At 51.2% G+C, this 18969-nt stretch overlaps 3 protein-coding genes across 8 annotated transcripts; 2 read left to right on the top strand and 1 right to left on the bottom strand.

Moving 5' to 3' along the window:
- Nucleotides 1–2469: 2469 nt before the first annotated feature.
- On the top strand, nucleotides 2470–5362 carry PRR30 (proline rich 30). Of its 6 annotated transcripts, none has more exons than XR_013172334.1 (3): nucleotides 2470–2952; nucleotides 3458–3835; nucleotides 5103–5362. XR_013172334.1 is itself a non-coding variant. In XM_077152392.1 (3 exons), exon 3 carries the CDS (start codon nucleotides 3812–3814, stop codon nucleotides 5042–5044), a length of 1233 nt encoding a protein of 410 aa, XP_077008507.1. In that variant the 5' UTR covers nucleotides 2470–2796; nucleotides 2900–2952; nucleotides 3516–3811; the 3' UTR covers nucleotides 5045–5359. The 6 variants fall into 6 exon arrangements, 5 of the variants coding, with proteins under 5 accessions (XP_077008507.1, XP_077008504.1, XP_077008506.1 ...); XM_077152392.1 differs by having other exon boundaries at nucleotides 2470–2796; nucleotides 2900–2952; nucleotides 3516–5359; XM_077152389.1 differs by having other exon boundaries at nucleotides 2470–2796; nucleotides 2900–2952; nucleotides 3458–5359.
- A 1353-nt stretch (nucleotides 5363–6715) lies between these two features.
- On the top strand, nucleotides 6716–10514 carry PREB (prolactin regulatory element binding). The gene is made up of 9 exons (XM_077152385.1): nucleotides 6716–7077; nucleotides 7633–7825; nucleotides 7995–8215; nucleotides 8405–8485; nucleotides 8593–8717; nucleotides 8883–9056; nucleotides 9162–9234; nucleotides 9421–9580; nucleotides 9787–10514. Exons 1-9 carry the CDS (start codon nucleotides 6943–6945, stop codon nucleotides 9879–9881), a joined length of 1257 nt encoding a protein of 418 aa, XP_077008500.1. The 5' UTR covers nucleotides 6716–6942; the 3' UTR covers nucleotides 9882–10514.
- Nucleotides 10455–15878, bottom strand: ABHD1 (abhydrolase domain containing 1). Its single transcript, XM_077152386.1, has 9 exons — nucleotides 15537–15878; nucleotides 12753–12913; nucleotides 12252–12434; nucleotides 12012–12057; nucleotides 11715–11827; nucleotides 11420–11590; nucleotides 11126–11174; nucleotides 10862–11027; nucleotides 10455–10737 (listed from the first exon to the last, which is right to left on the bottom strand). The coding sequence occupies exons 1-9, from the start codon at nucleotides 15648–15650 to the stop codon at nucleotides 10526–10528; spliced, it is 1215 nt and encodes a 404-aa protein (XP_077008501.1). The 5' UTR covers nucleotides 15651–15878; the 3' UTR covers nucleotides 10455–10525.
- Between the last annotated feature and the right edge of the window lie 3091 nt (nucleotides 15879–18969).

Raw genomic sequence — 18969 nt, 5'->3', positions numbered from 1 at the left:
GTTCTAGTGCGACTGACCATCCCACTTATCTGTGACTGTCTCGGTTTTAGCACTTCAAGTTCTGTGTCCCACTAAAACCCTCGGTCCCTGTGGCCTGGCCTCAACTTCTATTTCCCCTCCTCCCTAAAACTCTCAGGCCTGAGATTTTGCATGGTTTCCCTTTCCCACCACCCACCCATGAATAAGTACCCTTTTCCCACTTTCCAGAAGCCATACCTCTTACCCATTCCTAATTTTATTATGATGAGTTGCCCTGGGGTGGAAAAACCTTCAGGGCACAAAAATGAGAGACAGTTAGAAATCCTGATATCAGCAAAACCTCCTTTAACCTAGGCATCATAAACCCTGGGAAAGGAATCTCATCTTTCACTTATATATGTATTTCCATTAAGGAAAATCCCGGCACTGAAAACAAAATATTTTGGACTTTGCTGGGACAGTCTGAACTTAGATTTGCTGTGGAATGAAGCAGAGAATTTTTCTGAGAGTTTTTATTTAATGACCTTGACCCTTCCATCCCTTGGCCTTTCTCTAAGGAAGCACTGCACTTAAAGGGGCGGGGGTGGGGGACTCATATTGGACATCTAATCCACAGACTGTAAGAAATACATCTGGGTTATTTTAAGCCACTATTTAGGTAATTTGTTACAGAGCAATAGGAAACATACAATGTCAGTCGATTTTTGGCAAGGATGCTAAGACAATTTAACAGGGGGGAGAAGAATCTTTCCAAAAAATGGTGCTGGGACAACTGGTTATCCACACGGAAAAGAATGAAGTTGGATCCCTACTTCTCACCATATTTAAAAAAAACACTCAAAACGGATCAAGGACATAAATGTAAAAGCCAAAACTATAAAAGTCATAGAAGAAAATATAGAGTAAATCTTTGTGACCTTGGGTTTCTTAGCTATGATGTCAAAAGTCCACCAGAAAAAGAAAATAGATAAACTGGATTTCATCAAATTTAAAACCATTTATACTTCAAAGGAGACCATCAAAAAAGTGAAAGGTTAACCCATAGAATAGGAGAAAATATTTGCAAATGAATATATATTGACAAGGGATTTATATTCTAGAATATATACGAACTCTTATAATTCAATACTACGAAGACAAAGCACCTAATTAAAAGATTGGAAAAGGACTTGATATAGACACTTCTCCAAAGAAGATAAACAAATGGCCAATAAACACATAAAAAGATACTCAACATCATAAGTCATTAGGAAAATACAAATCAAAACCTCCCCTAGGATTGCTTAAACAACAGACAGGCAATAACATGTGTTGGCATGGATAAGGAAAAGTTAGACCTCTCATACCTTGCTTGTGAAAAATGGTGCAGCTAATTTGGAAGACTGTTTGTCAGTTCTTCAAAATGTTAAATGTAGAATTATCATATGACCCAGCAATTCCACTCCTGGGTATCTACCCAAGATAAATGAAAACATGTTCACCCAAAAACTTGTACAAGAATGCTCATGGCAGCATTATTCGTAAGTGCCAAAAATGGAAACAAACCAAATGTTCATCAATATTGAATGGGTAAATAAAATATGGTATCTATACAATGGAATATTCTTTGGCAATAAGAAGGAATAAAGGCAGCGCAAGGGTAGTTCAGTGGTAGAATTCTCACCTGCCATGTAGTCGACCTGGGTTTGATTCCCAGCCCATGTACGTCCCCCAAAAACAAACAAGCAAACAAATAAACAAAAAACTAAACAAACAAAAAGTCAACAAATGCTGCTGCAATAACAGGATACTCACATGGAAAAAAATGAAATGTGACCCCTGCCATACAGCACAAACACACACACACACACACACACAAGGAATAAAATACTGACACAAGCTACAATATGAATGAACCTTGAAAACAGCCAAAGTGAAAACAGCTAGACCCAAAAGGCCACCTATTATATGATTCCATTTATATGAAATGTCTAGAATAGGTAAATCCATACAAACAGAAAGTAAACTTGTGATTGCCAGGGGCTGGGAGGAAGAGGGAATGGGAAGTGACCATTAATGGGTACAGAATATCTTTGGAGGGAATAAAAATGCTCTAAAACTAGATTGTGGTGATGCTTGCACAGCCCTTTGAATGTACTAGAAATACTGAACTGTGGCACTTTAAATGGCTAAATTGTACGGTATACGCCTATACCTCAATAGAGCTGTTAAACAGTTATTAAAACATTTAATAAACATAGCCCAAGGGGAAAAGGTATGGAGCACAAGCCACTGCTCAGAAAGCAGAGGAAAGCAGAAAGCTGAAGGGAGGGATTAGAGAAGCTGTATGGTCGGTGAGAAGCAGAAGGCCATGGAGGAGGCAGTGGACGCGCCAAAGTATACGGGCAGAGAGCTGAGGCAGGGGCCAGGGCACCCAAGAACCTCAAAGGCGTCACAGTTTTGTCAAAGCCAGCCTTTGGATTCTATGACATCAGCACCTGACCTTGTGACATAAGCACTAGATGCCAGGGAGAACTGTCCCCAGGGAATGGAGCCCCCAGCTCCCAATGGGGGCGGTTCGCCACCACTTGGATAAAGTCTCAGTCTCCCAGAGGCTCTGCATCTGCTGGCCCCACTGCTGCTCCTGCTGCTGCCACTGTTGAGCGTGATAAGCCATCCCAGCCAGGGCCAGGCTGAGCAGGAGGACATCAGCATCGGGGGCAACGAGGAGTCAGGGGAACCGCAGTGGCAGTATGCGTGCAGAATCCCTGATTCAGGTTTAGAAGAAAAGAAATCTGTAACACAGAAGACTTCTGTTTGGCTAAAGGAAGATTGAGGGCAAGTCCCAGACAGAATCTGGATTAGCCTGAGTTTAAGGTGACAGACGCTGGGGGCAGAGAAGGTTAGATCCGGTTTAGTGTCTCTGTTCCTTCTTTCTCAGGTTCCCGCATCACGGGAAGTGCCTTGTGAAACAGTCCAGAGGAACTGTCTCTGGTAAGAGCTCAAAGTACCACAGCATCCTCAATTTCTAGTTCCATCTCAACCCCCAGCCCCAAGCCCACTCCTCCAACTCCACCCTCTCTCACTTCCTGCTCCTCTCCTCCCCACTTCTCACCTTCCCTGAAACATTTTGTCAGTTCTTCCCACCCCAAAGACTAATGTGAATTTAGGGTCTTGGTGAGCTCAGCCTGGAATGGGCACACAACACAGACTAGAGAGGAATTAAAGTCCCCCTTGGGAAGTTCAGGGGCCACTGTAGTCCATCTAACTCCACAAGAGTAGAGAAATGGCTCTGGAGCTGGGGTAAAAAAAATCACAGGTCATAAACCCTTGAAACTAGGACAGCCAGAGACCACCTTGTCCCAAGCCCTCATCTGTGGAAGGAAAAAAACAGGCCCAAGGAGGGAAAGTGGTTTGTCTAAGGACATCCCAAAAGTGAGGAGCAGGATAGAAACAGACCAATTCACCCAACATCTTGGCGCTCTCCATTTCTCCACAGGTTCTATGGGCTGTGTCCTCCTCCCTGCCCCACCCTGAAAATCTCCATTGTCCCACAGCTCCCAAGAGGCTGCTCTGATTCTCCATCATCATACACCCTGCATCAATGGCTTACTGCCAAGAAGAGAGAGGTCAAGCTTAGACCCACATTCCTGCCTGAGCACTCCAGGGAGCCTGGTCCTACAGGGGTAGGAGTCTCCTTGGCCTGTCACCTGCCCCAGGCTGGAGCCACACTTTGTGCGGAGAAGGCGGCCTTGATTTCTCGGCCACATCTAGCTTCAGAGATATCAGTCCTGCCTCTGCCAGGTTTCTAATCCCTGGTGTCATCACTCCAGTTCCTTCTGGATTCAAGGCAATGTTTCCTCAAAACAAGGACCAGGTGCAGCTACAGAACACAGTGTCCTCTGGGCCTTCCCCTGAGGGCCTCTCAAAATTTGTGGACTCTTCTCCCCCCAACCTACAGCCTCCCTGTTCCCCTCAGTCAGTGCCTTCCTCCCGCCCACATTTCTCCTCTTCTCCTCAATCCCATCTCCCCGGCTCTTCTCTCCCTCAGTCCTATTCTCCCCACTCACATTTCTACTTTTCAGACTCAAATTCTGACTCTTTCCTACATCCATACTTTCGTTCTCTCCCAAGTTCCCCCACTTTCTTTCAACAGAATCCCCCCTCGCCCTTCCTTCCACGTTCTTCCTCTCCCCCTCATACTTGTTCCTCTCCCTCTCAGCCACTGAACTCCTCTCTCCCCAACTCACATTGCCACGCTCCTTCACATCTGGAAGACCTACCTAGCTCCACTCTCCCTTCTCCAAGCCCCAGCCTGTCTTCTCCTGGGGTCCACTCCAACAGGCAGACATGGCCCTGGCATCAGCACAGGGACACCGGGGCCCCTGGGGTGGTGGGGGGATGCATACCAAGCGAGAGGGACCCTGCGGAATTCAGGGACCCGGGGGCCCTTGTCCAGGCCCTGGTGGTCCAACTGGGGCACCGCCGCATTGCGCACGACCTGCAGTTACTGCTTTTGCAGCGTCTGTGGCTAGGCAGAACAGGCCGGGCCCCAATAGTGGAGTATCCCATATGCCTGGTGTGTCTCCGGCTGCGCAGCCCCTCCTGCCCCATCCCCAGGTACAGGACCGGGCCCAAGCTGCTCGCTTTTCCCCAACTATTGCCCTGTGCACAGGGCCAGGACTCTGGGCCGCTCCACATAGGCATCGGCTTCGGCCTCCGGCTGCCTCGGGGCCAAGCCAGGGCATTAAATCTGTTGCCAGAAAGAAAATCGGAGCTGGCGGGGCATCAGGGCGAGGCCACTCAGGCTCCTGGCTATCAAGCCCAGGCACCTCAGGCCCCAGCAGTGCAGTCCCCAACATCTCAAGCCCCAGAGGCTCAGGCCCAGGCAGATCCATCCCCAGGCACACCCTCCCAGACCGGGAGCCCCAGGTCTCCAGGCCCTCACTCACCAAACACCATCCTCTGCTCAGGGCTTCCACCCCAGGCACCAAAACAGGTCTCTGCCTCCCCGAAGCCCAGGCATTCCCCTGTCCCAAAGAGGCCTGCCTCTCTAGAGCACATACCCCAAAAGTTATCATTCTAGTTTCAGAGCCACGGAGGCTCACTGGAACGCCCCCTCCAAACCCAACCCTTCCTGCCAGGTCCCAAATCTGTAGGACTTCCGGAGACACTTTGAAGGGCTGGTTGGCTGGGGGCCAGGTGTGTTCTCCAGCCTTGAACCCTGGAAGCCCCTTATGGAGTCTGCTCTCTCCTGGCTGAAGAGGACCAAGGGCACCAGAGCCCCTATTCAGCCTTCAGTATACCCAATAAAGCCTGACCCCGCAAAACTCCTGTTTGTGTCCTGTTGAGTAGATAGATTGGGTGGCTGTATCTACAGGAGCACCAGTCACCACAGGGGCCTCTGAGGGGTACACTTCCTTTCAAAGGAAGGTGTGGCAAGAAAGCCAGAACCATGTACTTGAGGAGGGCAAAGGACTCGCAAGGCCTGACCACCTGGAATGTAAGGACAGCTCTGCCAGACCCTTCACATTGGATTCAAGACCATGAGGCAGATTCTGGCATCCCCAAGATGAACCTACTGGACTTATTCCTCTGGATGTGCGTTGGGTTAACACAAATGCCTGTTGAGGTAAGCAGTTCCACAAGCCGGAAAGGGCATTCCTAGCATCCATTCACGGGGGAACACGCAGGTCCTCAGGAGACCAGAAACCCTCAGGACCCCTCACGCCACTGGTGCAGGAGTGGGAGGGTGAAGCCACAAGAAAGGTAACAGGAGACGCCCACTGATGCTAACCGTGAAGGACAAGCGTTTGGCTAAGGTAGATAGTGGTTTTCTCTTATTATGAAGTAGCAGGTTCCCATTTGAAGTCAGGATTGTGAAAAGGTTAAATTACAGCTTAGGGCAACCACCACCCATCCCCTTTAAATTAGGTAAGACTCAGAGATGCCTCCTTGTTTACTTGTAACAAGGCTGCACACAGACTCTCCACATTCCCATTCTTTGTTTCATAAATGCCCAGCTGAACAGCTCGTGCCCGCTGACCAATCACAACCAAATGCTTGTTGACCAATCTTTGGTTAAGCTTCTCATCTCTCAGACCCCTGAACTTTAAGGGCACCTCCCAGAAAGCAGGCTGCTTCGGCATTAGTATTCTCTGACCTACCGTCTGATCAGTCAACAGTTCATCCCACTTCCCTACGCCCGGTTCTTTCAGTTCTTTAAAAAGAAAACCTTTTCTGCCTAACTCATATTGCAAAACAGTCCCCTCCTCCTATTGCAATAGTCCCTTTCCGCCTTACAGCAATCCTTTTGAATAAAAGCTTTCCTTATCAAGTCCGGATTTGTTTTTTAATCGACTTCTGTCGGATTTTAAAGTCCGTGCTGCCTCTTTCATGAGGTAAGAGAGGTGGACAGGGTTCTAGTGTGTGATCTTGGACAAATCACTTCCTCTCTGGGGTAAAATGGAAAGGCTGCGTTTGTACGAGTCAGTGTATCACCCCCGAAACGCGAACAGCCCTACCAAAGATGTCTTTATTAAAGGTTTATTAACTTTGACTAGACTCACCGCCTCAGATTCCTAGCCCCCACGGAGATTCCCTCGAAGAGGCGCGCCCCGCCGCCCCGCACAAAGATGGCGGAATCTGTCTTCACAAGGGGGCGGCGAACCACAATTCCGGCGCCAGCGTTGCGTCGCCCCGCCGCCGGCTAGTGCTGACGCGTATTGGCGATTCTGCGCTTGCGCAGAGAGCCCTGGGGTAGGTGCGCGTGCGCACTGCGTGTGTGGGAAAACCGGGGTAGGCGGATCCGCGGTAGAGACGCGAGTTGTCAAGAGTTTTGATAACCTCGCGGTGTTAGAGGAGCCGGGGTTCTTCCCCGGGGCGACGCGACAGAGTTTACCAGCGACCCGGGCGGGAGTCGAAGCCTGGGCGAGGCATGTCCGGAGGGCCACGTAGCGGGCTGTGAAGCGCGCAGTAGGCGGGATGGGCCGGCGCCGGGCGCTGGAGCTCTACCGGGCCCCGTTCCCGTTGTACGCGCTTCAGGTCGACCCCAGCGCGGGGCTGCTCATCGCTGCGGGTGGAGGAGGCGCCGCCAAGACAGGCATAAAGAATGGCGTGGTGAGTGCACCGTTGCAGGGCCAAGCCGTGGGCCAAGGGTGATTCTGAGGTAGGCCAGGGGTTGTCGGGGCGGGCCGTAGTACATGCTCGAACTCTGCCTATCCTCCGTGGGGATTCCCGGCCAGCCAGGTGCCTAGGCCCGAGTATCACCGGAGAACTAACTCACCAGGCAGTCGAGAGGGGTAGTGGAAATCGCGCACGGCGCTGCGTAAGGCAGGGGCACTTCAGCTCGACCTCAGGAGCAACTCCCAGGGTCTTATCCTGTCCTTTTCCGGGTAAGGCACAGGGACGTTTGTGCCCTCTAGCAGCTACCGGAGTTGCGCCTTTGACTTTTAGACCAGGTTCCTTCACTTTTCTGAGCATCATCCTGTCCTGGAAACTGGAGATAAACCCAGCCCTGCTTGTTGTCCAGATAGATATAAGGCCCAAATAAGATAAGAACTAGAGAAAGCCTCCTGAACTAATAAGTGCAGTAAGCAAAGGGGTCAGACCTTTGCCCTTGAGGTGCTCTCTGGTCACCCCGAACCTTGCTCATCCTGGTTCCCTCTCCTGCAGCACTTTCTGCAACTTGAGCAGATTGATGGGCACCTGAGCGCCTCCTTGTTACACTCCCATGACACAGAGACACGGGCCACTATGAACTTGGCACTGGCAGGTGACATCCTTGCTGCAGGGCAGGATGCCCACTGTCAGCTCCTGCGCTTCCAGACTCATCAGCAGAAAAGCAACAATAAGGCAGAGAAGGCAGGTGAGGACTCTCTTTTCTAGCCCTTTGGGAAATTAAATGAGTCAAATCCTTTCCAACGTGGTCTCAAAAGAACTGTGGCTGGAAGTGGGGTTATGGTTGTGGGCTGGAAACTGGGTGGTCACCTGACATGCAGAGATATCTAGGACCCAGAAGGCTGTTTGTATTGCAGGTTCCAAGGAGCAGGGGCCTCGACAGAGGAAGAGGACTGCCTCGGCACAGCAGAAATCTGGAGCAGAAACCCACCATGAGGGGGTAGAACTCAGTGTAGAAAATTTGCAGGCTGTGCAGACAGATTTCAGCACGGATCCGCTACAGAAAGTTGTTTGCTTCAACAACAATAATACCCTGCTTGCCACTGGAGGGACAGATGGCTACGTTCGTGTCTGGCAGGTGGGGTTTTGGGGGTTAAGGAGGATGAGTATCAGGAGCAGCAAGGCCAAAATTGTTGGAAATTAAGTGGAGGTTTTAAGAAACTTGTGAGTAGGCCTGCACTGAGTGACCATTAAAGGAGGAAAGGGCTGGGGGTCATTGTGCCCTTTTTGAGTACCTGGGCTGACTGTGGTGGTGGTTTGGCTGCAGGTACCTAATCTGGAGAAAGTTCTGGAGTTCAAAGCCCATGAAGGGGAGATTGAAGACCTGGCTTTGGGGCCTGATGGCAAGGTGAGGAGGTGGGGGATAGAGGGGTGGACAAAGTAGGTGTTTAATGCTGCTTGCCCAGTGAGTGGATCCCCTAACTGCCTGTCCTTGGAATCTTTATTCCTAACTAGTTGGTCACTGCGGGCTGGGACTTTAAGGCCTCCGTGTGGCAGAAAGATCAGCTGGTGACACAGCTGCACTGGCAAGAGAATGGACCCACCTTTTCTAACACACCATACCGCTATCAGGCCTGCAGGTGCAAAGACCTTGGAGGGTGGCTAAAAGAGGCACAGACCAGATGTAGTAGGGGAGTGGGTAAAGATGCAGGGGAAACTGGGAAGGACTATGGTCTTGGGGGTGTTAGCTGAAGCCTGACCAGTTTGGCCCCAGGGAGCTGAACAGTTTCTCTTCCGGCCCCCAGGTTTGGGCCAGTTCCAGACCAACCTGATGGGCTACGACTCTTCACAGTGCAGATTCCCCACAAGCGCCTGCGCCAGCCTCCACCCTGCTACCTCACAGCCTGGGATGGCTCCACCTTCTTGCCCCTTCGGACCAAGTCCTGTGGCCAGGAAGTTGTCTCCTGCCTCAGCATCAGGTGTGAGGCAGTGGTGGCTTGGCCGGGTGCTGGGGAAGGCGCTGGTGGCGATTGAGGGTGTCTCACAGGCCTCCAGGACAGTGAGCACTTTATTTTTTGTTGCAGTGAATCGGGCACCTTCCTAGGCCTGGGCACAGTCACTGGCTCTGTTGCCATCTACATAGCATTCTCTCTCCAGGTAATGGGTGAAGGTGGGCACAGCCTGAGGACTCTTTGGAGTGGGGACTTCAGAACTGCCGCTAACCTGAGTATACAGGAAGGAATCTGGCACAGTCTAGAGGGAAAGCCTATTGAGGGCAGGGGACTTGTTTCTGAGAGAATTCCTACCTGGGCTTCCCCTCACTAGTTCTCCTCCCACCCCCAGCGCCTCTACTATATAAAGGAGGCCCATGGAATTGTGGTGACAGACTTGGCCTTTCTGCCTGAGAAGGGTCGTGGTCCAGAGCTCCTTGGGCCCAATGAAACTGCCCTGTTCTCTGTGGCTGTGGACAGTCGTTGCCAGCTGCACCTGCTGCCCTCACGGAGTGAGTCACTGGGGAGTTTGGGGTGTGAGGGTGTGGAGGGGAGGATACCACTGCACCTTCAGGTATAGCAAAAACTTGCCCCGTGGAGAATGCGCTGCTTGACTGTAGCCATCTAGCCCCCTCCTTGAATGGACTGAGTTGAGGGGTCTCTTCTTCAGGCTGAGAAGCCCCTTTGCATGCTGATTTTTTTCCCTCCCCTCCCACAGGGAGTGTTCCTGTGTGGCTGCTACTGCTGCTATGTGTCGGGCTCATTATTGTGGCCACGCTGCTGCTCCAGAGTGCCTTTCCAGGCTTTCTTTAGCCTCCGTGCTACCTGGGAATCATGGGTCTGGACACTGCCACCTTTCAGACCAGAGGGGAGGCCTGGACCCCATTACTCAATCCTTTTGGGTCCACAGCTGATGTAGCCCCCAGTGAGATTGAGGAGTACTGCCCACCTTTCCCAGTGAAAGTTGGGCTTTGGCCTCCTGATTCTGGGTCCTGGGAACCCTGCATTCACCATCTGCAAATCTACCCAGGACAGTGATGTCAGAAGCCCAGGCCTCATTACTTGCCACCTTCCCTCCATGTACCAGAGACTCCAGTGTTGAGCTTGTCCTTCTCCAGAAATATGTGAAGCTGCCTAAGAGCTTGGAGGCACTGCTGTCCTTCCTATAGAAACAATGAGTTTCTCCTCTTCCTGTCACTGCCTTGTGCTAGTTTGCTAGCATTTGCTAGGTGAAGGACTGGCCTGAGACTTGCTGTTAGGGAAGGAAAGGGTAAAAGAAAGACCCAGGTAGGAATACAGCTGGGTACCTCCAAGCCAACCAGGCTAAAGATGCAATAATTTCTGGGATATTCTACTGCAGACTTGAAAAGGAAAATGAACCCCAGATTGTTAGGCAGGGTATGCTGATATTTAATAAACAAGGGAAGACTGAACTAAAACCCAAAACAGTGCTCCTGTCAGGTTTTGCTGCCCTTAGAAGGTGGGAAAGCCCTGAGGCTGAGCAGCTCCTCTGGGTGCTGAAAGATGGCTCTGGCGTACTGATGCAGGAGGCGGCTCATGTAGCAGTGCTGCCAGGGAAACAGCCCCTCCAGAAAACCAATGTGGCCACCATGAGCTGTGATGAGCAGTGCCACCTGGGGAGAGTGCTGGGCAACCTGTAGGGGAAAGGCTGCGGGAGGGGGCAGAGAAGAGGTCAGGAACCCTGGTCTTTCCCAAGAGCCCAGCCATTTCTCCACTTTTGCATCATGGGCCGTTTTCCCTGGGGCCCAGGCATCGAAATTCAGGGTCCTCACCGTGGGCTGGGGAGAAGGGGTCGTCTGCTGCATTGAGGCAGAGCACAGGGACCTGGATGGCATCTACCTTGGTTCTTGGGCTTGCTGCTTGGTAATAGGCAACACAGTCTTGATATCCAAAGGCCACAGCTGTGTAGCGCTCATCAAATTGGCGGATTGTACGGGCCTGCGGTGGGGGTAGCAGAAGTGGAGAAGTTAAGATGAAGGTGGGAAATAGGAAAACAAGTGTTTTGGGAGAAAAGTAGGATGTTTGAAAGACTATACCTGTAGCACAAAGTCTACATCCACCACCTTTTCAATCACCCTCCTATTTCTGTAAAAGAGCAGATAGAGGTTTGAAACGAAAAGATTCTAATCTTACTCCTAAAGCCATCCTCCTCTCCCCATCATTACTCTAGGACCTAAGCTAGAGCCCCCGGCCTATGTCTCATCTCAAGTAAGAAAGCCCAGATTCAGAACTGACCTGAGCATGGCAGGGGGTGGGGGGAAGGAGCCTGGAGTATCTGTCTGCCATCCTACCCTGTCTGATGCTCCCTCCCCCACTTGCCAAGACCCTACCGGTCCACAAATCGGCAGAGGCTGGCAGCGAGGTGGTGATTGAAGAGTGAGTTGAGAGGCGTCTCCAGAGAGCGGGTAGTCTCAAAGGAATCCCAGCATGCAGATAGAGTCAGTGCTGCCACCACACTTGCAGCCTGCCCAGCCCGTGCCAGGTAGTTCAGCACCAGCATCCTACAGTATTGGACCGGGGCCAAGGAAGAAGTGTTACCTTAGTGAGTAGGAACAGAAGGAGAGAGAGGACACAGGGGAGGATAAGAAAGACTGGGCCCTTGGGTTAAGCTGAGGCAGCCTTTACCCTCCAAGAGAGATGCCCACGGCCAGCAGTGGAGCTTGGGGGTAGTGGTGCTTTATGTGCTTCACAGCCATCTCCAGATCTTCGGTATTGCTGGCACAAAAGGCCCTGTGGGTCTGGGGGCAAACCGTATCGTTGGGGAGGGAGAGAGAGAGACTTATCAAGAGGTGGAAAAATGGAAGAACCTGGGAGATGGGAAGGCAGTGGAGGGAGGATAGGTAGAGCCCGAGGACTAAGGATCTCTCGTGGGGGTAGGTTGGGGAGCAGTTGCTTCACTCTGAGGGAAGAGAAGGGACTCACCAGCAGTTCTTCCCCATGGCAGCCTCGGTTGTGGAATACGACTGCCCTGTAGCACACACAGATCTGTCAGTCCGACCCTGTCCCTTAAAGATCCTCTCCCCTTTTGGTCATCTTTAGAAAGACCCTAGGCAAAGGACTCTCTTCATGTAAAAGCACTCCCCTTATCAAGTCTGAATTGGCTGCTTCCTGTTCCAAGTTCTCAGAAACCACCCAAGCCTCCAGGGCTGTGCCAGTTCTCACCTATAGCCATCTCTTAAAGCTTGGTTAACAAGGTGCAAGATGTACGTCTCCTGGCTACTGCCTGTGATGCCAGGAAGCAGCAATACAATGGGTTGGGTGGTAGGGTCAGGATACTGACTGCTGCTGTGCTGGTCAGCCCAATCTAGCAAGAGCTGTCCTCCATCTGGAGTTTGGAGGACTTCACTGATTTTGGAGAGATAACACACAAAGGCACTGTTAGGAACTTGTACTTCAAAAATTTTATCCACAGACAAGTCAAAACTTGCCAGCGGTATCACTTGAGGGCCTGCTTCATGGAAAGCAGTAAGGCTTTAACAAGGTGTAAGGGGGACATAAAGGACTGAAATTACCTTGTGGTTGTACAGTTTTGTATACATGTGGTCATTCTTATGACGGAAGTAGGTGGGGCAGTGATCACTTTCATTTTGACAGAGGCAGGCATTTAATAGGGGTCCCCTGTATACTTGGGCTTCATGTTTATCCCCTTCTGTCCCTTCTTACCTCCAGTAAGAGACTAGGGGCCGAGGCTGCACTAAGACCCGGAAGATGGTTTGTAGCCGCCCCTCAACACACCACAGTGTAGGGTAGAAAGTCTCCACAGTAGCTGGGCAGTGTTGCTCCAGAAAGGCCAGAAACTGGGGCCCAGATACTAGTCGAGGCCTCTGTAATCACACAACACAGGAAGGGGGTGACTCCCTCTCCAGAGGCCGGTCTGGAGGGCACTCTTAGTCTGAGGGTGAATAAGCAGCATACCTCAGACTAGAATGGCTAAGTCACCTCTGATAATATTGTCCAGCTAGAGGCCCAAAGAACCCTAATCCTGGAGTGTGGCTGCTCCAGTATTGATCCTGCACTGACTTAGAACCAGGGCTGAGGGCTGGCTACCCTGTTCAATCCCTCCAAGACCCAAACCCAATCTGGAGAGAGGCAATACAAGTGTAAGGTAAATGGTGCTTCGCTGATCCCTGGCAGGAAGGGCTGGGATTCTGGGCAGAGACCAAAGAAATGCAGCCACATTCCACTTGTGACCTTTGCCATGCCCTCTTCTCTAGACCACTGGCCACTCTAGCTTCTCCTGGCCTTGACACCCATGGTCTGCAAATACATTTTGTTCCCTAATGTGTACTCCTTGGCCCTCTGCCATTAGACCATACTTAAAGAGTATGATCCTCATCTGAACAGCTTTTTCTCTTCCTTCATGCCAGCCGGGGGGAGGCAGCAAGGATTGGATGACAGGGACAGATGCGGTCAGTAGGCACTCAGCCCTGACTTTCCACCCCACTGCCTGATTCATCTGGGTGGACATCTAGTGAATGAAAGGGCCCAGCCGCCTGCAACGCTTCTGAAGGAGTACACCACAAAACCCGAAGGCCTCGAGCTCAGTCAGAGAAATCGCATGTTTGTAGCAGACCTAAAGGAATTGGAAGACCAGACTCCTCTCCCTTCCACAGTCCCAAGACTCAAAAAAGACTGGGCAAATTCTAAGCAAGAGAGGCCATGTTGATAGTGTGACTTGTCCTCTGGTCCTTAAGCCCTGGAATAGTAATAGGCATGATTCCATGTGCTATATACAGGCCCTGGCCTCAGCTCAAACCTTACGAGATAGGATATTTCATAAGGGACAGAACTGTGATTCGCAGGTGAAGTCTTGCCCAAAGTCACCCAGCAAAAGAGGTAAAGCAGGATGGGTAGAATTTGTTGAGTGCTTACTCTACGTCAGCATTGTGCTAAGCACCTTACAGGATTTGACCTCGTGATCTTCACATCAGCTCTCTGGGGTGGGGACTGAGGCACCCCTGTGGAAACAGGTTTGTTGAGTAACTTAAGGGTCCCAAAGCCTGGCAAAGCTAGTTAGTGGCAGCACTGGGGATTCAAACCCAGGTCTGTTTGATTCTAGAGTCTGTGTTCTTAGTCACTGGAGTAAATTGCCTCTTCATTGCTAAGAGTTTTGAGTTATCAGTTTATTCAACTTTTGGCCAAAAGCTCAGTTGTTGTAGAACAAGGTGCTAATAAATGAGGTCACAGGTTTGATTTATGAGGATGAATTCATTTCATTTTAGCCCTAACTGTTTCTTGACTCACGTATTAATTACTAACATGCCAGGATGAATCAGTACCAATCCATTACCACTGGTGAGCAGTCCAAATGCCATGTCCTCAAGGCCTCCGGAATGCTACTTTTCCTGCATTTTAACCAATATTTGGAAGTCAAGGAATGGTTTGGAGTACAGTGTAGCAAGGCCTCTGACTTCTCTGTCACTGGTTGCAAGCAAAGGAAAATTTTTAGTTAGGGATAGTTCCAGTCAATATTTATGATCAGACCTCAAAAAAAAACAACGGTCTGTAGGACTGACTTTCCACATCAGACATATAAGGTGAGACTTTCAGAGTATTGTGAGGTTTTGGTTTTTTAAGTGCTTTATTGAGGAAGACTTATTTTATAAACAATACATGCTAGTGTAGAAAACTGGAAAACCAGAAAAATCTTGGTAACATTAAAATCCCCTATATATCTCTCAAAAGTAGGACTTGAATCAACAGATTTCCTGTTAGAGTCAGGTACTTAAAGTTTAATGACAATTAAATGCTTTAGCTTTTTCTGGATATGCAAATAATGTATTTTCTCTTTCAATGAGAATGAAATCTCGAAGTTTGTGAAAATCAAACTTTTCAGACTTCCTTTATTGCACTATTCTTAGAGAGTCTGGAACTTGAAATGGGTGAATGAACAAAAACAGGATTCTCCATCAGGCCTGAGCTAGGCAGGGAGCCTCAGCCAGCCATTAAGGGAAACCAGGCCCTACTAAATCCACGGAGGTGGCCCTGCCAGTGTTGGGACTAGCCACAAACTCCACAGGCATCTGGTTCCTTCATTCAGTGCAGCTAGAACAGCTAAAAAGAAAAGGAAGGCATAGTGTGCCCCTCTCTTTGACATTTCAGGACGCCTTCCTCCCCACCTTTCCCCAAATGTGTGTCCAGGTCCTGGGCAACAGCTGCCCTCCAATGCCTGAGAGGCCCAGCTGGCATGGGGAGCACGTAGGATGCAAAAAATCTAAGCAGGCAAAGAAGTGACTTTCGATTAGGTGATAATAGCAAAATGGGGCCTAGCAGGTGGAGGGGGTGGGGGGAGGAGGTAGGAAGAGGTGTCACACGACTTTAAATTTCACCCGTGCAGAAGACCTAACTATCCCAGCTCCTGTAAAGGCCTCAAGCCCTGGGTTTGAAGCTGCGCCCTAAACCCGAGTATCCCAACCCGGCGGGTGAGAGCGCTGGACCCGCACCCACCTGGGGCACACATGCCCAGTAGTAGCCCAAGTAGAGAGCTGCGCCAAGACCCAAGAGCAGAGAGAAGGCCTCTGTCCAGGTGCCATTCTGGAGGCTCAGGGCTGAGGTCGGCATCTTCTGTGGCTGGATTCCCTCTCCCAGGCTCTGGACTCGCTCCAGCTCCCGGACTTCACCTGGTCCGCCCGCAGGGACTCGCCAGGCCCCGCGGGTAACGCGCCCTCGGACGGCCGGTGCAGGTCAGCCCCGTCCCCACTGCGCGGCCCGCGGCGGGCGAACGAGAGCGAGCGGCGCCCTGTACCCGCGCCGGGCGGGCCCCAGGACCTGCGCTGGCCTCCCCGCCCGCGGCCGCGCCCCTGCGTCTCCAGCCTCGGCGCCTTCCGGCTTCCCCTCCCGGGCACGGGCTGTGCCGCCGCTGCCGCCATTTTGGTGCGGGGCATCTTCCGCTCCTCCCTCCACCTCTCAGCCGCGGGGGAGAGCAGCCGCCTGGGCAGAGTCCCGGGCTATCACAGCCAGTCACAGCCGCTCCTGTGGTGCTGTTCCCCAGAGAACGAGCATTATCGGTGACGCTTACACTCAGGGCGCGGCCACTCACGTGGGGACACCCTGCCTCTCACCCAGTGTGCACCCTCCAGTGACCCTCACGCCCTGGGCGCAGCCGCGCGCACGGTGACCTCCCCTCCCCCGCACCTTCCTTGCACGGGCTTCCGCTCCTCACTGGGCGGCTGCCACACAGGGGCTGTCGGCCAGAGTCCCCCACGCGGGGCGCCCTGGGCGGCCTCATGCCCACACTCCGCCGCACAGTCACGGCACCCCAGACATTGCCTCGGCGCCGACCCTGGACAGGCGCTGGAGAGAACTCAGAGGTCCTGGCCCTGTCCTCAGCGGGACAGGGACAAATAACAAGTACTCTGTTAGCAAGGCTTAATGCCTTGGCTGCTGAAGAGAATCAGCCCCAGAGTTCTGGGTGCCCAGATGCAGGGGTGGGTGCCGTGGGCGTGGGAAATCCGGGGGAAAGGTGAAGCATGCAGACTCAGGTGGCGGTTGGGGTGCCTGGAGGACCGTCCCTTCTGCAGTGGCCTGGGGCCTGGGGATCAGAGGAGATCTGACTTGTGGGCAGCGGGCGGAGCCAGGGGAGCAGGTGAACGCTGAGCAGATGGGTAGTGAGGAGAGCGCCCTCAGGAACGCAGCCCCCCACATCAGGGAAGTTGAGAAGAAATGACCGGAGCGGGAAGAATGGTGGGGGCAGCAGCCAGCAGAGCCCACTGCAGGGGGCCAGACAGGGGTGACTTTTTTTGTTTGTTTATTTTGACATTTGTTCCCCCTATTATTTATTTTTATTCGATATGTTCTACTCATCTGTCGACAAGGTAGACATAAGGAGCATCAGACACAAGGTTTTCACAATCACACAGTCACATTGTGACAGCTATATCATTACACAATCATCATCAAGAAACATGGCTACTGGAACACAGCTCTACATTTTCAGGCAGTTCCCTCCAGCCTCTCCACTACATCTTGGATAACAAGGTGGTATCTATTTAATGCATAAGAATAACCTCCAGGATAACCTCTCTACTCTGTTTGGAATCTCTCAGCCATTGACACTTTGTCTCATTTCACTCTTCCCCCTTTTGGTCAGGAAGGTTTTCTCAATCCCTTGATGCTGGGTCTCAGCTCATTCTAGAGTTTTTCTCAATATCTTGATGCTGAATCTCAGCTCATTCTTGGATTTCTGTCCCACGTTGCCAGGAAGGTCCACACCCCTGGGAGTCATGTCCCACGTAGACAGGGGGAGGGTGGTGAGTTTGCTTGTTGTGTTGGCTGGAGAGAGAGGCCACATCTGAGCAACAAATGAGGCTCTCTTAGGGGTGACTCTTAGGCCTAAATTTTAAGTAGGCTTGACCTATCCTTTGTGGGGTTAAGTTTCATATGAGCAAACCCCAAGACTGGGGGCTCAGCCTATAGCTTTGGTTGTCCACACTGTGAGAATATCAAGAATTCAACTGGGGGAGGTTGAATTTTCCCTCACTCTCACCATTCCCCGAAGGGGACTTTGCAAATACTTTTCCACTCACTGATCAAATCACTCTGGGATTCATCAGGGAATCAGTCTGGACAAACCAACAAAATCTCTTGTCCTACCCAGGTTCCATGTACTTATGGTGTTCCACCAAGCTATCTATATAAGTTATATTAGGAAATGCACTAGTCAGAATATAAATTTTGTACCAAATCAACATTTTTTGCTTTAGTCTCGCACATAAGTTGAAATTTTAAAATATTAATTACCATCTATTTTCAGCACTTCCTCATGCAAAAACATTTTTTAAATTTGTACGTTTAGTCACTGTCATACACTCTAGGCATTCCTAGATTATACCATCTCAGTCTTTATCGTCTATCTTTCTTTTTGATTTCATCTGTGCCCCCAGCCCTCCTCCCTCTATCATTCTCACTTGCAGCTTCATTCAGTGTTTTAACATAACTGTATTACAGTGAGGTAGTATTGTGCTGTCCATTTCTGAGTTTTTATATTCAGTCCTGCTGCACAATCTGTATCCCTTCAGCTCCAATTACCCAATATCTCACCCTATTTCTATGTCCTGATGGTCTCTGTTACCAACGACATATTCCAAGTTTATTCACTAATGTCAGTTCATATCAATGAGAGGACAGGGGTGACTTTGATGGGAGTGGGGTTGTCACTGCAAGGACGTCGATGGGAACAAGAAGTCCTTCAACGAACTAAGTCTCTGGGCCAGCGAGCAAGAATGTGGTCCTGAGCCCAGGTGGAGGCTGCTGGCAACTGTGACAAATGGAGGTGACATTCCATTCGGACCACAAAGGAGCTGCACCCAGGCGCTGGGATGCTCTGTGCTGTCAAATGTCTGCCACCATCACCCTTAAGATGATACCTTCTCTGGACCCCTCCCCACACACCAGGTCTCACCTGGAGCCACCCCTCAGAGATACATGTCAGAGTCAAGTGGCTGTACCGGCAGTCAGAGCCCAGTGTCACTGGGGCATCACAAACCAGACAAGAAGAGCTGATCCCCCCTGCCCACATGCCACACTGTCTTAAGCCTGTACCATCACACTGGACACACAGTCGCACAACACCCCCAGTGTTTCATAGCCATGTACACCATCACAATCACACACCATCTTGTCACACTCATCTCGGGCCCACATGCAGAGCTAGTGGCGCCCACAGCACGGGCACTCTTAAACCTGCGCACACGCGCCAGCCTCACCATCTCTGTCTCTCACACACACATGCCAGCCTCACCATCTGTCTGCCTGTCTGTCTCTCTCTTACACACACACACACCCACACCCCCATCAGACCTCCCCCCTCCCCCCAGCGTCCGGATGCAGGGAGGACACCTCGGTGGGCGGCCGCCGAGAGCGGGTCAGGGGTGGGGTGGGG

The sequence above is a fragment of the Tamandua tetradactyla genome, chromosome 3 (assembly GCF_023851605.1).
Source record: "Tamandua tetradactyla isolate mTamTet1 chromosome 3, mTamTet1.pri, whole genome shotgun sequence".
Taxonomy (NCBI): Eukaryota; Metazoa; Chordata; class Mammalia; order Pilosa; family Myrmecophagidae; genus Tamandua; species Tamandua tetradactyla.
The sequence above is the reverse complement of the archived record's forward strand: the minus strand, read 5'-3'. Positions and strand labels throughout refer to the sequence as shown.